General features: G+C 43.0%; 1 protein-coding gene across 1 annotated transcript in view; it reads right to left on the reverse strand.

The window, feature by feature from the left end:
• The window catches only part of ANKFN1 (ankyrin repeat and fibronectin type III domain containing 1), a 191,205-nt gene that overhangs the window by 27,090 nt on the left and 147,061 nt on the right, over window positions 1-17,054 (reverse strand). The window contains exons 9-12 of the mRNA XM_074970973.1: window positions 14,460-14,567; window positions 6,386-6,485; window positions 5,023-5,155; window positions 3,740-3,856 (exon numbers count right to left, since the gene is read on the reverse strand). Of these exons, the coding sequence (XP_074827074.1) occupies window positions 3,740-3,856; window positions 5,023-5,155; window positions 6,386-6,485; window positions 14,460-14,567 (458 nt within the window). The remainder of the gene's footprint in view (window positions 1-3,739; window positions 3,857-5,022; window positions 5,156-6,385; window positions 6,486-14,459; window positions 14,568-17,054) is intronic.

Consider the following 17,054-nt stretch of genomic DNA (forward strand, 5'->3'; position numbering starts at 1 on the left):
TGTTGGCCTACCTCTGCTCCCATTGACTTCAATGGAATCAAGCTGATTTATACTGACTGAAGATCTGCATACACATTCCAACCTACCAAGGTCTGATTGTGGGATACAATGGGTGTCAAAGATGCTGTACAAGGGACCCCAAAATGACTGATTCTGGAAACTTAAAATGCTGTTGAACTCCCTCCTTTACGGTCAGTCACTTTCTATAAATTCAGGTTCATTATTTTTTCTGATGTAATTTATTTCCAGCAGTAAAAGTGAGGGGACACCAAATATGTACGGAATGCAGGTCAGGTAAATCTGGGACTAAAATGAGTGATGTCTCTTGACAAGAGGGACTTCTGAGAGGTATTGATCCGCCCCTTTTATTTTGAAAACCAAAAATGTGCTAGACAAAAACAGCAGAGACCCTAACAATCTGCCAGGCCAAAATTTTTCTGGCAAAATATCTGAAGATTAAATAAATTTATTAAAAAGAACAAAACTAACCTCTGTCAAAATCCCTTTCCCCACATAGGAAGAATCAGCTTGTCGATGTGAGCACATTGACTTCAGTGACCAGCCACTGAAGAGATTCCCAGATGTCTTAAAGAAAAATGCCTAACATTTAAAATATGCTCATGACTTTCGGAGTTTTCAAGAGATCTACAGTAAGCTGGTAAGGGGTGGGGATTGTTTAAAAGGAAAAACTCAATTGACAATGTAGCACATTGTACATATAGGAAAGTATGTAGCTGTACTTTAACTTAATGACATTCTGCACTGATAGATTACCCTGAGTTGATTTATCTGCACTTAGCAGGCACTATTTACTTATAATCTGTATTATTAAATTGTTTATAAACTAAGCACTCAAGGTAGTCAGTACAGTGGCTGTCATTTATAAGTGGCTTTAAGTAGCTATTTTAGTTTTATGTAGCCCTCTCTAGGGCATACTGGAGAAGGCTATGTTGCCACATGCTCTTCCTTTTTGCTGCCTGTAAAGATTAGCCTCCTAACCCTACCAGCATGGCACGGGGTAGATTTTGCAGTACGTACTGGCATATGTGTCTAGTAAGGGGATGGGAGACAGTACACTAGCCAGAAGCTGGTCATATATTTGCCATTTTTAATTAAACCTGTTGTAATGGGATTATTGACAGCACTAGATTCTGAACTGAATTCCAGCAGACAGAATGGAAGAGCCTATGATGACTCAAGAACATATTGCTAGTACACAAGCAAAAAACATTTTTGAGCCCCCCCCGGCGTGGCATTCTATCACTTATGTTTTGTTTGCTCTAGTTGTCTAATGGTAGCAGCAGGCAAAATTACAATCCCCAGTCTCTTTGAGTCCACTGATCCAGTCCCTTACCAGCTGTGTTGTCACTGATCTCTCCCACTCTGTCCTAAGTTCCTATGGAGTCAGTCTGTTAAACAGCCTCAATAAAGTTTATTCAACTGTATAAACTTTATTGAGACCCTTCATGGGTAGATTCCATTAGACCACATACTGCTAAAGGTTGGCAGATTGGTGACAGTCCTATGTTCATCAGGGGACCAAACTGATAGAACAAATGTTTAGGATGATAAATTTGCCAAAAAAACCACCAGAGCAGTATACCACAGGGACAAACACACCATCTTTCTGTGCTTCCAGCTCTTCTCTTATAACTGCGGCTAGCAAATCGAATGCAATGTGCCCAGTATCTTGGGTATCTCAAAATACAGTCTCTGTACATTTACAAAGAGTATTAACAACAATGGTCTGTTAAAGACAATCTGCGCAGGCAAAATTAAACGCAGCTCAGCATAGGAATGTGTGCCACAGAAACCAAGCTTGCCGCTCTATATGGAGGCATTCAACAAATATGGTGAAATCTGTCAAGTGACCACTCAAAGCTCTGACAAGCATCTGTTGCTTAAAATAGGTGGTTCTCTAATAAGGGGTATGTCTACACTTCAAGCTGGGGGGATGCAGGGCGGTCCCAGCTCAAGGAGACATACTCGTGCTAGCTCTCATCAAGCTAACATAGTAGCTGTGGGGGCATGAGCTGCAGAACACGCTGGCTTTCCTGAGTACACACCTAGGGTCACGAACAGGTACATATTCGGTGTGGCTAGCCCATCCCGCCACTCACATCGCCACGGCTATTTTTAGCACAGTAGCTTGATGAGAGCTCCTGCAAGTTTTCAACTTGAGCTGGGGCTCACATCCCCTCCTCGATTGGTGCAGACATAGCCGAAGAGGGAGCAGACGTGTACTCCAGACATTTGCAGATATTTTGGGTCTACCTCCCAAGACAGGTGGCTGCCTGGGAAGGCTGGTCTCGGGCACAGCTTTCATTGTAGACAAATAAAAAACTAATATAAAGATATTCCTAATATGCCCACATCGCTAGTTTGTCACTAGGTGCCAGAATATCATGGATACCATAAAACTCCATTTTTGACGTGATCTGGAATAGGAATAAGAGTGGTCTTGTGGTGAGACACCAGCTGGGACTCAGGCAAGCTGGGTTCCCTCCATGGCTCTGCTCTAGATTTTCTGGGTAACTTTGAGCAAGTTATTTAAAATAAACCCAAAAAAACCAAAACCAAAACCCCTCTGTGCCTCAGTTTCCCTATCTGTAAAATGAACTAAATACATTAATGTTTGATTTAGTTGGGGATTGGTCCTGCTTTGAGCAGGGGGTTGGACTAGATGACCTCCTGAGGTCCCTTCCAACCCTGATAATTCTAGTGCCCTGGTGATTGGGATGGGGGGGCACAGAAATACTCAGATAGATTGACAGCTCTGGTGTATAAAGGCCCCAGGTAAGTCATTTATTTCACCATGCAGTTTCCTGAGATCTAGGATTATTATCATTATCAATAATTATTTGCATCTAAAGACCCCAACTGAGAAAGGGGTCCCATTGTGTTAGGCACCCTATGTACGCATGACACTCCACCCTCCCCAGAGAGTTTACAGTCTATATACACAAATCACACCAAAGGTGGGGAAAAGGAAGTGTTATTGATGTGTCTGATCAATTTTTCTTTGACAATCTCTATTCAATTCTGTAAGCCTATAGCCAGGAAGGATGGTCTTGTGGTTACACAACTGACCTGTGACTCTGGAGAGCTAAATTCAGTTCCCACCACAGACTTCATATGTAACCGTGGGCTTCCATTGACATGTGATGGGATTTGGGGATCCAAGCCTTAATGTGTCTGTAAATGGGTATAATAATGCTCCCAAACTTTTGTCTGCCATGTCATTTTTGACTACAAGTTCTCTGGGGCAGGGGCTGTCTCTTCCTGTGTGTGTGCCCAGCACCTTCCACAAAGGGGCTCTAATCTTGCTCGAGGCCTATAAGTGCTACAGTAATACAAATAATGGTAATATAAAGGTCTTTTCCATATGCGGCATCTTGGCCTTTGAGTAATATATCTCAGGGTTATGATTGCTGCTCTCTTTCTGTGTGTCCCCGACCTGCAAAATCTTGGACGTATTTGGGATATTTATTTGCTGCATTATGTTTGTTTCTTCTTCTGTCATCGTTTCTCCTTCCCCCTCGTTTCCTAGGGTTTACTTTTTACCTGACCACTCTTTTCCAGCAGGAGATATAGGTGCAGCAGCTCACTTCACAGCAGATGCTAACACTACTCCCAAGGACGAGCCCGTGGGGAGTGCTAAGGCAGAGAACAGCTGGTAGCACCTTGCCTCAGAGACCATGAATGAAATTAACGACTGAAAACATGCAGGGTAACTAACCTGTAACTGTGCAGTTGCTGAGACCATCTTTTGCCTGGCTTGAAGTGCTGTTGATGAGGACATGGATATGGACATATTCTGCCTCAGCCATCTGATATCATCCCACATACAAGACAGCTGCAAAATATATGTCACAGTTCAATCCCCTTTGTTCTCAGGGCTTGAAAAGCCGGCAGCAAAAATAAAAGCATATTTGGCTTTGGAAAAATCAGTAGCTATTGTTCATTTTGAGTTTCTGTGGGTGGTACTAAAGCGGAGAGTTACTGACTGGAGAGAAAGAGAGAGCGCGCCTTAGAAAAAGATCCCATATCTAGCTACAGAGAGAGCGAGCATTTCATAAACAGCATGCACCTATCCCGGTTCATCTGTGGATTTTCATGTAAGATTGATTCAGTATCCACTTGGGTTCAAAAATAATGTGAAGATGTCTTTAATCCTGGACAATCAAAACACCAGCCCTTGAAACTTCTGGTCAGTGGTTAATGTTCTTTAACTCCTTCCTTCTTTCCCCAGAAGCCCTTAAATAACAGTAACTGGAAATCGGGTCATGTGGGATTAGACATCTCAGTGAATGAATTCTGCTTTGGCCAGTGCCTTCCATGCCCATCAATGGGTTAGGCAGGCTTTATCCCTTAAAAAATGTTAGAAGGAAAAATAATTAACCCAAGCAAAAAGTACCGTGCTCAGGACCGACTCTAAGCACCAGCAAAGCAAGCATGTGCTTAGGGCGGCACATTTCCAGGGGCGGCATTCTGGCCAGCCTTTCTTTTCGGGGCAGTTGCGCTCTCGGAGCTGCGCCCCTTAGACGGGGCGAGGGCGCCGCGCCCCCGGCCGCAGCGGGAAGGGGAAGCCCCAGCCCCGGGATGCTGAGCTGCCAGGGCCCCGCCGCTACCTGGGGAGGAGAGGGCGAGTCCTGCCGGGGAGCCGGGGCTGCGCCCCCTCATCTGCGCCCTGGCTGCTGCGCTGCCTTGTGCCACCCCTTATATCGGGGCTTCTCTGCACGGCTGGGCGGGGGAGGGGGCAAAGCCCCTGCAGGCGCTGGGAGAAGGTGACATCACTTCCTCCGCTTCCAGCGCCACCTGCGAGCCCCAGCCCCACCTGAGTTTGGGGTGGAAAATTTTTTTCGTGGGGCGACAAAAAACCTAGAGCCGGCCCTGACTGTGCTTCATCACTTAGCTTCTTCACTCCTGTCATGTTTTGTTCCGGAAATATACTAAGGCTGGAGCAATTTCTGGTACAGACCACTCATTGAGAGTCACTATATGAAATTAGGTGCCTGTTACCTTTGTGAACCACAGAAAATCTTGCATAATGGAACTGGTGTGAGAGTCATCAATTTCCACAATTGGGATTTGATCTTCATTGGTTACTAACAGGTTGTCTTTGTAATAAAATATGACAGCTATGTAGAGTCCACTGAAAGGAAGAAAGACAAACAAGAAAGCGAGCAATCAGAGTCTCAATAGCAGTCTCAATCAGCACCAAGTGTCCTGGATAGGCAAAGACACATAGATCCATAGATTCTAAGGTCAGAAGGGACACTTTTGATAATCTAGTCTGACCTCTTGCCTAACACAGGCCATAGAACTTCAGCCAGTGATTCCTGCAAAATGGTCACAGGAAATGTATTGCTCCAAACAAAGGAAACTACCACAATGTCGTTATCTAGGACTCTGATCTGCACGGCTTGCTCAAGTAAAACAACCCGCTGACATCCATTTCAGCGGGATTTTTGCCTGAGTAAATAGTGGATGATTGGTGTCATTATGTTTTCTGAAATCATGAAATGTTAGTATTTTGTACAAATAATGGGTCAAGTTCTGCTCATTTCTACACCAGTGTAAATCTGGAGTAAATCCACTCAAATCAACAGGGCTATTATGGATTTACATAAATGTTCCAGGGTATAATTTGGCCAGCATATCTGCAAAACTGGTCATAGAAATCATTCCTTTCAATATTTACTCTTGTAATTAGTGACATAAACCAGTCGCTTTAGGGAATTTAAAGACCCCAGAGAGCACTTTTGGAAGAATCAAAACTCTTATCAAAACACAAAGAAGAAAAAGCAAATGGAACGCTCTTGGTGATGAAAGAAGTAGTAATCCAGCGTGGGCAACTTTCATTTACTGAAACCAAACCATCAAGGCTCAGTGCTGCCTGGGTCACCAAGGTCGCAGAACTAGCTAAAAATATTAGGGACCTCTCAGGTGGGTTGCTTGCTGGTGAAGGGGTATTATAAATATACGTAAGCAGGCTGTCAACACCCTACATTTTATGTCATAAACAAACAAAATTCCATTACTGAGCAGCAACAGAACCAGCATGTCAAAAACATTTAAATCACAGCATTGTGGTTTTGCGTGCAAAGTTCCATGATGTTATAAGTCCGCCGCCAGCAAGACAATGGCAAGATTCCCATTGACTTCAGTGGGTGCTGGCTCAAGCTCAATGAGCCTCAATTTCCACTCAGCCACCCCTGTTTTTTATACCTTCATGGACTTCACCACGGTTATGTCTGATTTACGGCAATTTAAGCCACAGGAGAACGTGTCCATAGCTATGTCTGAGTTGCGGTCTTTTGGGTGTCTAAGCTCCCATTTGTAGCTAAACTGGCATTTTGGGAAAATGAAATATACGACAAACCGTTTCAGAGTCTTCACAAACTTGTTTGAAGAATGGAAAAGATGCTTCAGGCTCCTGGAGACTGATTGCTTGCGACCAGCATTCTGTAGTTTAGAACTTTCTAAAATGGAAAATAAAAACCAACAAAAAAATCAGAGTGTGAACTTCAAGGTTACAGTAAAATATAAAGAAAATTTGTGTCTTCCCATCTCATTACTTTCAGTATGTTTATGCCTATCCACAGACAAGCATTTCAGGAATGCACCCCTTTTCCTTATGTGTTCATGCTGTCGGTGATCAGGAAGATTAAAATGATCTCCTAATGCCAATGAAATCTGGAAAAAAATCTTGTTAGTTTGCTCCCAAGCAAGGACAGGCCTGAATCAATGTCTTGGATCTTGAGCTTTAGGCCATTCAAAATCTGGTTCTGAATTTTGCAAATGGTCCCTATAATTATAATGGATGGAAACAAAGCTCCAGATCTGAATGCCCTTGAATTTTATGATGCTTGAAATCATGTTCCAAATTTTGTGACTTGAGCCCATCTATACTCTCAAGCTCCTAGTAATGGAACAATTGACCTCCTTGTTTTGGTTTTAAACACTTAGAAAGGAGGGATGAGACTTACAAAAGCAATGTCAGACATTAACATTTTGGTGACATCAATAAAAGATTAAATAAGACAGCGTAAGTGTCTACATGAATACTTAGTTCGTGGCAAGCTGAGGTGTAAATCTACCTTACTGTGTGTCTGACTGTAAAAGCGTGATGGGTGGATCAGATCTGATAACAGAAGAAATCACCCTTTTCAGAGGTTCTAAAAAATTTGCTTAATGTTTTATTGGTTACATCGCTTTTAGCTTTCTTGAGTCTCTGCTAAAATAGTGTAATGAGGGCCTGATCCGATTTCCTTTGAAGCCAATAAAAAGACTCCGAATGGGAGTTGGGGGGAACTGTTATGAGAGTGCTCTACAAAAAATATATGTAAATAGTTTTTAGAGGATGTGCCAGTAAATAGCACTCAAGAACTTGCAGCATTGTGCACAGGTTTTGTACAACCAGTAAAAGTCACTGTTGTGCTTTGCAAATCGCTTTTGGTATATAGCTTTTTACATGCAGCTCTCAAGAGGAGCAGGCTTTCAAAACCGGTTTTACACTGATGAAACTCCATTGACTTCAACGGAGTCACTTCTATTTAACACTGGCTTCAAAGAGAGGAGAATCGGTCCCAGAGAGACAAGTCTCATGGTATTTCTGGCTGATCTGGAAAGAAAGAAGGGTAATTGTGTGAAATTCCAGTTCAGTTTTAAAGGGCCAAGATGTTCTGATTGATTAGATGAAGTCTGGATAAGCATCTGGACTGAACCTCCAATACATCTGTAGGTTAACCTTTCTATTTCAGAAAAGCTTATTATTCTGCCAGCTCTTTGCCGAAAACTGTTTGTTGCATGTTGCTAATCAGTCTCCTTGGATATTCTCAGAGTAACATATTTTCCTCGTGCCTCTAATGCTCAATAGAAGGTGTCTGACTGTGGCTCCTTAACAAGTTCTAAGTCTGAACATTTAAATTTGTTCTTGTCAATATCCCATCTGTGGAAGTACTCAACATATTTTAAAATGATGAAGAAATTTGCACCGTAATTTGCACATTGAAGACCACAGAAAGAAGATACATTGTTAGCATAATTATTGCTCTGCCGAACAGCAAACACAAAGAGAACAAGTGAGGTGAATTTATTATGCAATGATACAGTTCAGAGATGGGAAAAACTTATTAGGTCATGAAATCCATACTCTTTCCAGTGCAAAACTCTTCTCAATTGTATTGTCTCTAGTGCTTTGTCTGGTCTAGTTTTAGATGTCTCAAGCTAAGTTCTTCCCTTGGAAGATTATTCCTTTTATCATTATTTATTATTTACTAATTGTATTTTATTAGTGCATAGAGACCTCAGTCAGGTCATACCTCCATTGGGCCAGGCTCTGCAAAGACACAGGGCCAGATACTGCCCCCTTTACTTATGCTGAGTAGCTGTTTTCTACACAAGTGTTCTCATTGATTTGAATGGGACTACATGGGTAGTAAGCTGCTACTCACCATGAGTACAGGTAGCAAAATCTGTCCCACACTGTAAAACAATCTCGTCTCCAAAGAATTTATGGATGGGGTTTTCAAAAATAGCCAGTTTTAGGGCTGGCTGGAAAACAAGAATTCCGCTGTGTGAAAAAAATTGAGGCTTTTGCATTTGTTTTTGCTCTTTCTTCTGCCTGATTTTGAGCAGGAATTTGAACCCGGAACTCCCACATCCCAGCTAAGTCCCTAACCACTGAGTTAATGGCTATTCAATGGTAGGCTTGTTCATCCCTTGCTCTCTTTCCTTCCTTCCCCCAACCCCTCTTCTCACTCTCCCATTTTGACCAGAAATTCCAACATGGGCCTGAGAAAACTTCCTGACAAACATTTCATCAACACCTATACGTTTCTGCAAAAAGTTTCAGTTTTGACAAATTTGGCATTTTCTGACCAGAAAAAAATGCATCGTTGAAAAATTCCCAACCGGCTCAACTCAGCATTAGTGTATCACGGCTCCCATTGAAATCAGTGACAGCAGAGTTAGGCCGACATTAAGGGCTTTTAAACATCTCAGCCTACAGTCTTAGAGGCAAGAGGCAACAGGTGGAGGGAAGATAGGTGAAGAATAATCTGAGCAATAATTTCACAACTAGGTCTCCCATAATGTAATGTTTTCTTATTCTTTGTATTGCAGTAGCAACTAGTGGCCCAAACTTGCTCGGCACTGCAATTAAGAGTTGGTTCTAGCCCCAAAGAGTTTACAATCTACAGAGTCAAGACAAAGGAAGGATTATTATCCCTCTTTTACAGAGAATGAGAAACTGAGGCAGAGAGAGATTAAATGAGTGGCTCAAGGAAAGCCAGGCATTGAAGCCTGTCTCCCATGCCAGTGCCTTAACTAGGGCTATTCCTTCTCTCATGCCCGCTCTAGATCCTTTCTCCGACGTTCATCTTCAATTTACTTTTCCTTAATTTTACCCCATTACTCTAAGTAACACCCCTGACTCCCTCTTCAGTGTTTACATCCTTCAAATACTGGTTCTGCCCGCTCCCCGTCCCCCGGAGAAAGACAGTACTTGGAAAACATTCTCATGGATCATTATTACTGCCAAGCGAGTGTATGTCAGTGTACCTCCATAATGGAAACCAAACACTGTGTTAAAGCTCATGGATCATGCTTCCTCTCCTCCTTGACTAAAACCAGTTTAGCAATACCATTTCCATCCTAATTATGTAAATTAGATTCTCTCCTGTGCATGCGGGAGCTGAATTGCTACAGACAAAGCAACATAACTCCACATAAAATGCCCAGAGATTATAGCACTGAAATAATAGGGAACATTTAAAGTGAGCATACATGCTATTGGGCTATTCAGTGGTTTGGATTCAGTCCACAGCTTCTTAGATGCCAACAGCAAAAGAAATAATGTAAAGCTACATAAAAGACTGTAAACTTTCCCACATTGTTGTTCGCTTTTGTTTTACAGTCTTCTGTAAGTAGAAGCCAGCAATGTGGAGCTGGGATTAGAGGATAATTTGAATCCAGAGGAAATGGAATTTTAATAGTCTGTTATTTAATTAACTAATAAATAACATGGAGTGCCCCTACTAGTAAAATATCAGTAGCAGCAGAGCAAGTCAACATTAATAAATGATAAGACAACCACGCTATGAGCTCACTTAACAAAAGCCTTAGCACAAACATTTACTGGCAGAAATTAGGGAATTGCTAGTGATTAGATTGAGATCTGAAACATTTAAACTTGGATTGTGCTAAGCAATTAACCACCAATGTAAATTTATAACAGGGGCAGTTTTTCTTTCTTTAGGCAGGATGTCTAACTGTTTCTTTGCTGTCCACTAAATTATGGAAAATGCAACTGATATTTAAAAAAAGCAACACACATAGATTTGTGGAGGGATAAGAGCAAAATTGCACCCAGGCTTCCAGTGTACAATAATCATGGCACCAGTCTCTAAAAGAATCTCTGTTACTTTGTCTGTTCTGTTTTCCTGACAAGGAAGAACATTTGGATGGAAAGGGTCTGCTTGTCTATCATCCCATCATTGCAGAAGCAAGTACCTCTCTCACAACTGGTGTAAATGAGAAGTAACTCCTTTGATGTTGATGGAATTACACCAGCGTCAGATTGTTATCAGAGGAGACTCCAACCCAATGAGGCCAGGGGTTTCCACAAAAGTTATATTCATTCAGAGTGAAATTCAACCATGAAGAGGGTCAGCACAAGTCCTATTCAGTACTCAGAGCCCACTTACCCCTGTTTGAGGGCATAAGCAGTGCCTAGCCTTTGTGCTGACTTGGCACATGGGGCTGAAATTGTGTGAAAATGGATCCAGTGGCTGGAAGCTGAAGCGAGACGAATTCAGACTAGAAAAAAAGGTGTACATTTTTAACAGTGAGAGCAATTAACCACTGGAACAACTTGCCTAAGAATGTGGTGGATTCTCCATCACCTCAAGTCTTTGTAACAAGACTGGATGTCTTTCTACAGGAGATGCTCTAGCTCAAAGAGAAGTTATGGGCTTGGTGCAGAAATGACTGAGTGAGGTTCTCTGGCCTGAGTTATACCAGAAGTTCAGACTGGATGGTCATCATGGTCTCTTCTGGCTTTATAATCTATGGATAGTTTTGTGCGTTGTTCTCAACCCATGGCATTATGAAAGCCCCCTCAGGCCTGTTATTTCATATTCACGCTAAGCATTTAGTTCAAACTAAAAACTTTAAAAATATGATGCACTATGAAATCAGAGCCCCCTCCCACCCCTTTGCTAAATGAAAAGAATGGGTTCTGCTGCTTATGAAAGAAATTACTACTAAAATATTTTTAAAAATTAACCTCTGACTTGTCCAGTAAAATATATTTACAACTAGGTCCCAGAAAGAAAATATTTGGGAAGCATTTCAGTGAAGACAAGGGTTTCTCTTGTAACAAAGCACCACACAATTACTTCTCCCTGCACAGAATTTGTTTGGAATCAATGATCCTACATTAAAAAAAGCACTTAAAAATACAACTGAAGTATTGCCAGGACATATGTAATTGTAGTAACTTGGTTACGCTATTCTGTAGCATGGTATTATGAAGACAAATGGATGACTTTGTTGTTTGTAATCATCAGGATTTTCCAGAAGATTAAACATATGAAAGCAAAGCTTCCTAAGCAATTCCCTAGGAGATTTCATCATATCACAGAGCAGGTTCAAAAGCAACAGCTGATCTAATTCCAAAAGCTCTTAAACTCACTGTACATTCCAATGTATTCTTCCTGGTGCTTTTGTGAGCTTTTCTACACACCAGGCCAAATTCCAGGCTTTCGTGCAAAGCCTGACAACCAGGCTTTGTGCAGAGCTCTTTATGGAGTCTGCGGAATTTACTCCTCCTTTATCATGCTGGAGCACTAACGCAGCTGCTGCCCTTAGAGTTCCCCTTATATAGGGAGGTTTTGGTCAGTGGGATCTACACAGTCATGGATCTATTACTGATGTTCATTCACCAAGGCAGCATGGTCTAGTGAATTGAGCACAAGGCCGGAGGCCAGGGAGGCCTGTGTTCTAATCCTACTTCTACTACTGTCTAGTCTTAATTTCTACTAAACACTGGGCCTGATTCTGCTCCCACTTAAACCAATGGAGTTACACAGGGAAAGATGGTCTGAGAGCAAATTCTGTCCTATTTTTCAGCTATGTTGCAGAAACAGACTCAGAGGGCCGCATCCTCAGCGGACATAAATCAGCAAAGCTCTATTGAAGTCAATATACTTATGCTGATTTACACTGGCTGAAACTCTGACCCTCAGATTTAAACGTTTAACCTGAAGAGCGCTGTGTCGCCTAGTGGATTTGACATAAGACTGAGTGTCAGGAGACCAGGGTTGTGACACTAACTCATAGCCACTTCACCTCTCTGAGCCTCAGTCTCTTCCTCTGTATAATGAGGTAACAACATTTACTTACACTCTGTTGGACGTGTTGTGAGGCCTAACTAAATAATGGGCCGGCTCCTCAGTTGGTGTAAATCAGTGTGGCTCCATTGAGATCAGTGGAGCTGTGCTGATTTACTCCAGCTGAGGGGCTGGCTCAGTCTTTGCAAAGTGTTAGATTGATGAAAACTATTACGAAAGCCAGTTCTCAGTGGACAGGAGTCATGAGGTCCTTCCTTCCAGTCCGTGATCCACCCACTAGGCAACCCTTTTCCTGCTACAAACCTGGCTTTCCGTTCAGCTTGACAACTCCCAGCTGCAAATTGCAGAGCAAAAGTGACCTTGCAGTTCCCTCCCCCCACTGTACTTCAATGCAAACAGTTTCCAGGCGCCTCTAATTTCATAAAAATATTGAAATGGAAGGGGCTGACACCAGTTACACAGCTTAGGCAAGTCTCCAAAGGCTCTTTTATCATGTTACAATTCTCATTCATCCAATATGTGATGCTTTGCTACAACACAAGCGATTGAGAATTTTTATATGATCCAAAGTAAGAATATGTGCCATGGCGGGTGCTGCCAGATGGTACTGTTCCAGAGAGTCTTCCAAATTCTTTTTCTTAGCATGCAAGAAAATGCTCAGCCTTGGGAAAACTCACTGTATTATTATTAGTTTTTCTAGGCAAGGAACAGAAATGGGAGTTGCAAAAGCAGCAGCCGAATTTGCTTTCTGCCTTGATCTCCAATTGGAGTCAATTCTTGAGGCAGAGGTGTTCCCTAGAAACTTGACGTTGGCTTAGGGCTGAGATTCCTGAAAGAATGGCTTGCCCTGCATGCAGTTTGTGACCACTTCTGCTCCAGGACTGGTGTGTGTGTGTGTGTGTGTGTGTGCAAATAAAATAAGCTACACTTAGAATATACCCAGACTCTGTATCATTTATTTCTCCTCCACTGAGAAGTTGACCTGAAAGACCCTGGACATCTGCTATCACTCAGAGAGGGGAGACAGTCTCATGCAAAACAGCTCCTCTCATAGTCCTATATGAAGCCAGCTATTTAAGAGTCAGAATATGCAGTCTGCAGCTCACTTCCAAAATCCTCTACAAACGATGGTGTTTTTGTGACTCTTCATTGGAGAAACATTCTATTTTCTTGCAATATTTCTTTTCAATTTCCAAGTAGCCTTGCTGAATTAAGTTGCCATAGTTACAATAGGACTGTGGCAGACCCTTGATCATCATGATTATGGCATATTTGCACTCAGAGAACTAAGGCTGCATCTTTCATGTTCAGGCTTAAGCACTTCTGTGAATGTGAATCGTTTGATGCAGCTTGGAATATGATAAGTAAAACAGCAGGGGAAAATGACAACTTCACAGCAGTTTGATTTCTTCAGTTAAAACCAAATTCCAAGCTTTATTCCAGTTAGAAATCGGATTTAAAAAATAAATAGGAACATTTCAACAGTCAATATAGAAGAGAGACTTTTAAACAGCTTTAAAAAGTATCCCAGGCTGCTGCTTTGACTCTTGAGCTATCAAAGACACAGTCTGGTTCCCATGAATGAAGAGCGCAGAACTGGCTGAGATTTGAACCCTCTCCCTGTTTTGGGTTGTTACGTTAAAAAAAAAACGTAGCAGTCTTGCCCTCACACTGGTTAGTACAACAATTTTTCATTCCATTGGCACCACCTCTGCTAGAGTACATAGTGTCTCCCATCTGGAGGCGGCCAAGTCCTCTCTGTTGATCCAAAACAGTTAAAAAAAAATTATGGGGGGGGGCGGGCGGAGAATAGAAAGAGAGATCCTTGAAGCTTTTTCATGGATCCCTGCATGAAAACAATTTTCAGGGAAGAACAATTAAATGAGAGCGGGGATGCACGCTTGCTTTCACATGTTTGCATCTGACTTATTGCAAGGGTTAAGAGCAAGATAGTACGCTCAAGTGATTCCAGATGGGCCAATATTAATATCTTTCTTTTCCTGATGAATGAGAAGGTATGACCCAGTTAGGAAACTGCTAAAATTACAGGCGCCACAGAGGCTTTGACTGGTGCCCTACCACAGATTTTTTTATCCTTACCTCGGCAACTGTAATGCTGATGAGCCGCTCGAACCTGCTGAAGGAGACGTTCCAGGGCTTCGGTATGTCCCCAGTGCCTAGGTTCTCTGCCATCGCAGTCTTTCCAGTCTGTTGAACAAAAGAAATAAACAGATGGAAATGTAAAGGAGGAGAAGAGGGCTCTAAAATGTTTTCTTGCTCCTCATGTTTCCTGGCTGTTGGGGGGGGGGGGATTTGCATATATGCACATGGGATGGAATGGCACTGCCTACACTATAAGCTTCCTCTCCCCCTGCAAAATAGATAATATAATAATAGCAATGTAGGACAAGAAATTCAAAAGAAATCAGCTCCCAGCAGCTTCTGTTGTGACAATTACTGCCAGAAACATCTAGCTGAGGTACCTATATGCCCCCCACTGCCATAGCTGGTCAGAAAATGGGGTTTACCATAGCCTCTGAATGTCTCACAATCGTTAATATAATTATCCTTTATCCCATTTTACAGATAGGGTGCTGAGACACAGAGAGAGACTAAGTGACGTGCCCAAGGTCACATGGGAAATCTGTTGCGGAGCAGAGAATCGAACCCAGGTCTCCTGATGGTGCCCAAACCATTGGAACATCCTTGCTTGCTGGGCTCAGCACTTTTGAAAACCTGTTCCTGGTTTGCTAGCTAAAATCTCGGCCTTACTAAAACCTTCCATCACAAATTCTTTGTCATGGGCGTGAGAAAATCAACTGAGTTCATGAAATCAGGGTGAGCCATGATTTCAGATAATTTAAAATGTTATGTTCACACTTCTTTTATTTACAAAAATAGAATGAAATAAAACAAAAAAACCCCACACACCCCGGTTTCACAAATAAAAGCGTGCCCTTGGCATGTCAGTGCATCAACAGATTCCTTCTTCTCTTCTCAGTGGGCACAGAAGACATGTGCCACCAGCTAACTGCTCACTTGCTGGACATACAGTACTAATTTAAGTTGAGAGTGACATATTCCTTCCCAGAGACTCAACATGCCAGAGACCTAAATGTGCTTTGGCCTTGACTTGCTACAATAACAAGCCCCACATACGGGTGGATGTAGTGGACAGTGGCTACTCCTATAGTCTGTGGGCTATTGCAACAGCTGTAGAGAAGTATCCTTTATGTCCGATATTCTGGTGGACGTCAAAAGCAATAACTTTTGTAGGTCAACACTGGGAGATCAATTCTTAGCTATATTCGGTATCCACTGAGTGCAGGTATGTGGAACACATAGGAACCATTTGCTGCTCGCGGATCCTGGGGCCGGCTGGGGGCTGGCGTCATTTAGAACAGCTCAGCTTGGTTTGGCCCTCAGAGGGACATCTGCCAGCTGGGGATGGCCAGAGCAGAGCAGCATTCTGGCCATACCTCTTTTATTGCCGAAGTTTGCCTCGGGTTCATTGACTGGAGCTGGGGCGGGGGGTGAGGGAGAGGGGTTAGAAGCCAGCACTCAATGAGTCCCCCATGCCAGGAGAATCTCCAGCCAAGAAGATTAATTGACTTTGCAATCCCTCGGTGCCTTGGGGGTGGAGTGGGATTCAAGCTTGAAGCCTGGATCTTTAATTCCCCTAACACACTGATTCTCAGCGACCGGTCCACAGGCCGGTGCCAGTCCCTGAGATCTGCCTGGCACAGACAGCAAGCTGGTCTCTGGGATCAGAAAGGTTGAGAAACTCTGCACTAGCATCTTTTTCTGGCGGTCATTATAGACCATTTTATAGAGTGTTAAAGAATCTAACTTTAGTTTGTAGCTTAGGGCCAAATTCTGCTCGGTTACACCAGCGTCATTCCAGGGGCACACTGCTCTTGCTGAGTACTTGCTTTGCTAGCTTTCAAACCCAGTGGTAAAGGCAGTCCCCTGGATAAAGACCTTCTCACTAGAATAAGTCCTGCCGACTGCAACTGGACCAATGAATAAATAGCATGGTGCTATTTAGCAAGCTCAAACGCTGACGTTAACGTTACCTCATAAAAAGAGTTGAAACTTTGGCTAACAGAGTCTCACTCAAGCTTGAGCGTGTGTCACTGAGGACACATAACAATGAAAATACACCATAATGGCCAGCTATACAACGGGATCTGGGCCTGCTTAATAGTACCGTGTTCCCCGAAGAGGAAAACGTATGCCAATGGTCTTGTTGAAACACTGTTCTTTGACACACGGGGGCCGTGCGTAAATTTCCATATGTATCACGGGCGATGACTGGTCTCTTTCTACTGTTGCCATGCCTGCCTCTTCTAAAAATAACACTGCAGCCTGCCACGAGTGCCCCACCTGCAGCCGTGGCACCATTGTCATAGAAGGCATTGCCTGGGAGGAGGTAGGGGAAAGGTGGCTTTACTCCACCTGGATTCTCAGAAGCTGTGGGGACAAAGTGGCCTTAATTCTTACTTACCTGGGGCTGCCTATGGCTGCTCTGCAACTTTGTGTCCCTGCAGCACCGAGCTCTATGAGCACTTCCTTTCCCACCTGTGATCCTCCAGAGCAACAGGGCCCACAAGGAAGGCCACTGTTCATTTGCTTATATCAACCCTAGGCTGCTCCTAAACTGGGGACATTCTCTCCCAGGCCACTGAAGCACCA

This window comes from Natator depressus, chromosome 14 (genome assembly GCF_965152275.1).
Source record: "Natator depressus isolate rNatDep1 chromosome 14, rNatDep2.hap1, whole genome shotgun sequence".
Lineage (NCBI taxonomy): Eukaryota > Metazoa > Chordata > Testudines > Cheloniidae > Natator > Natator depressus.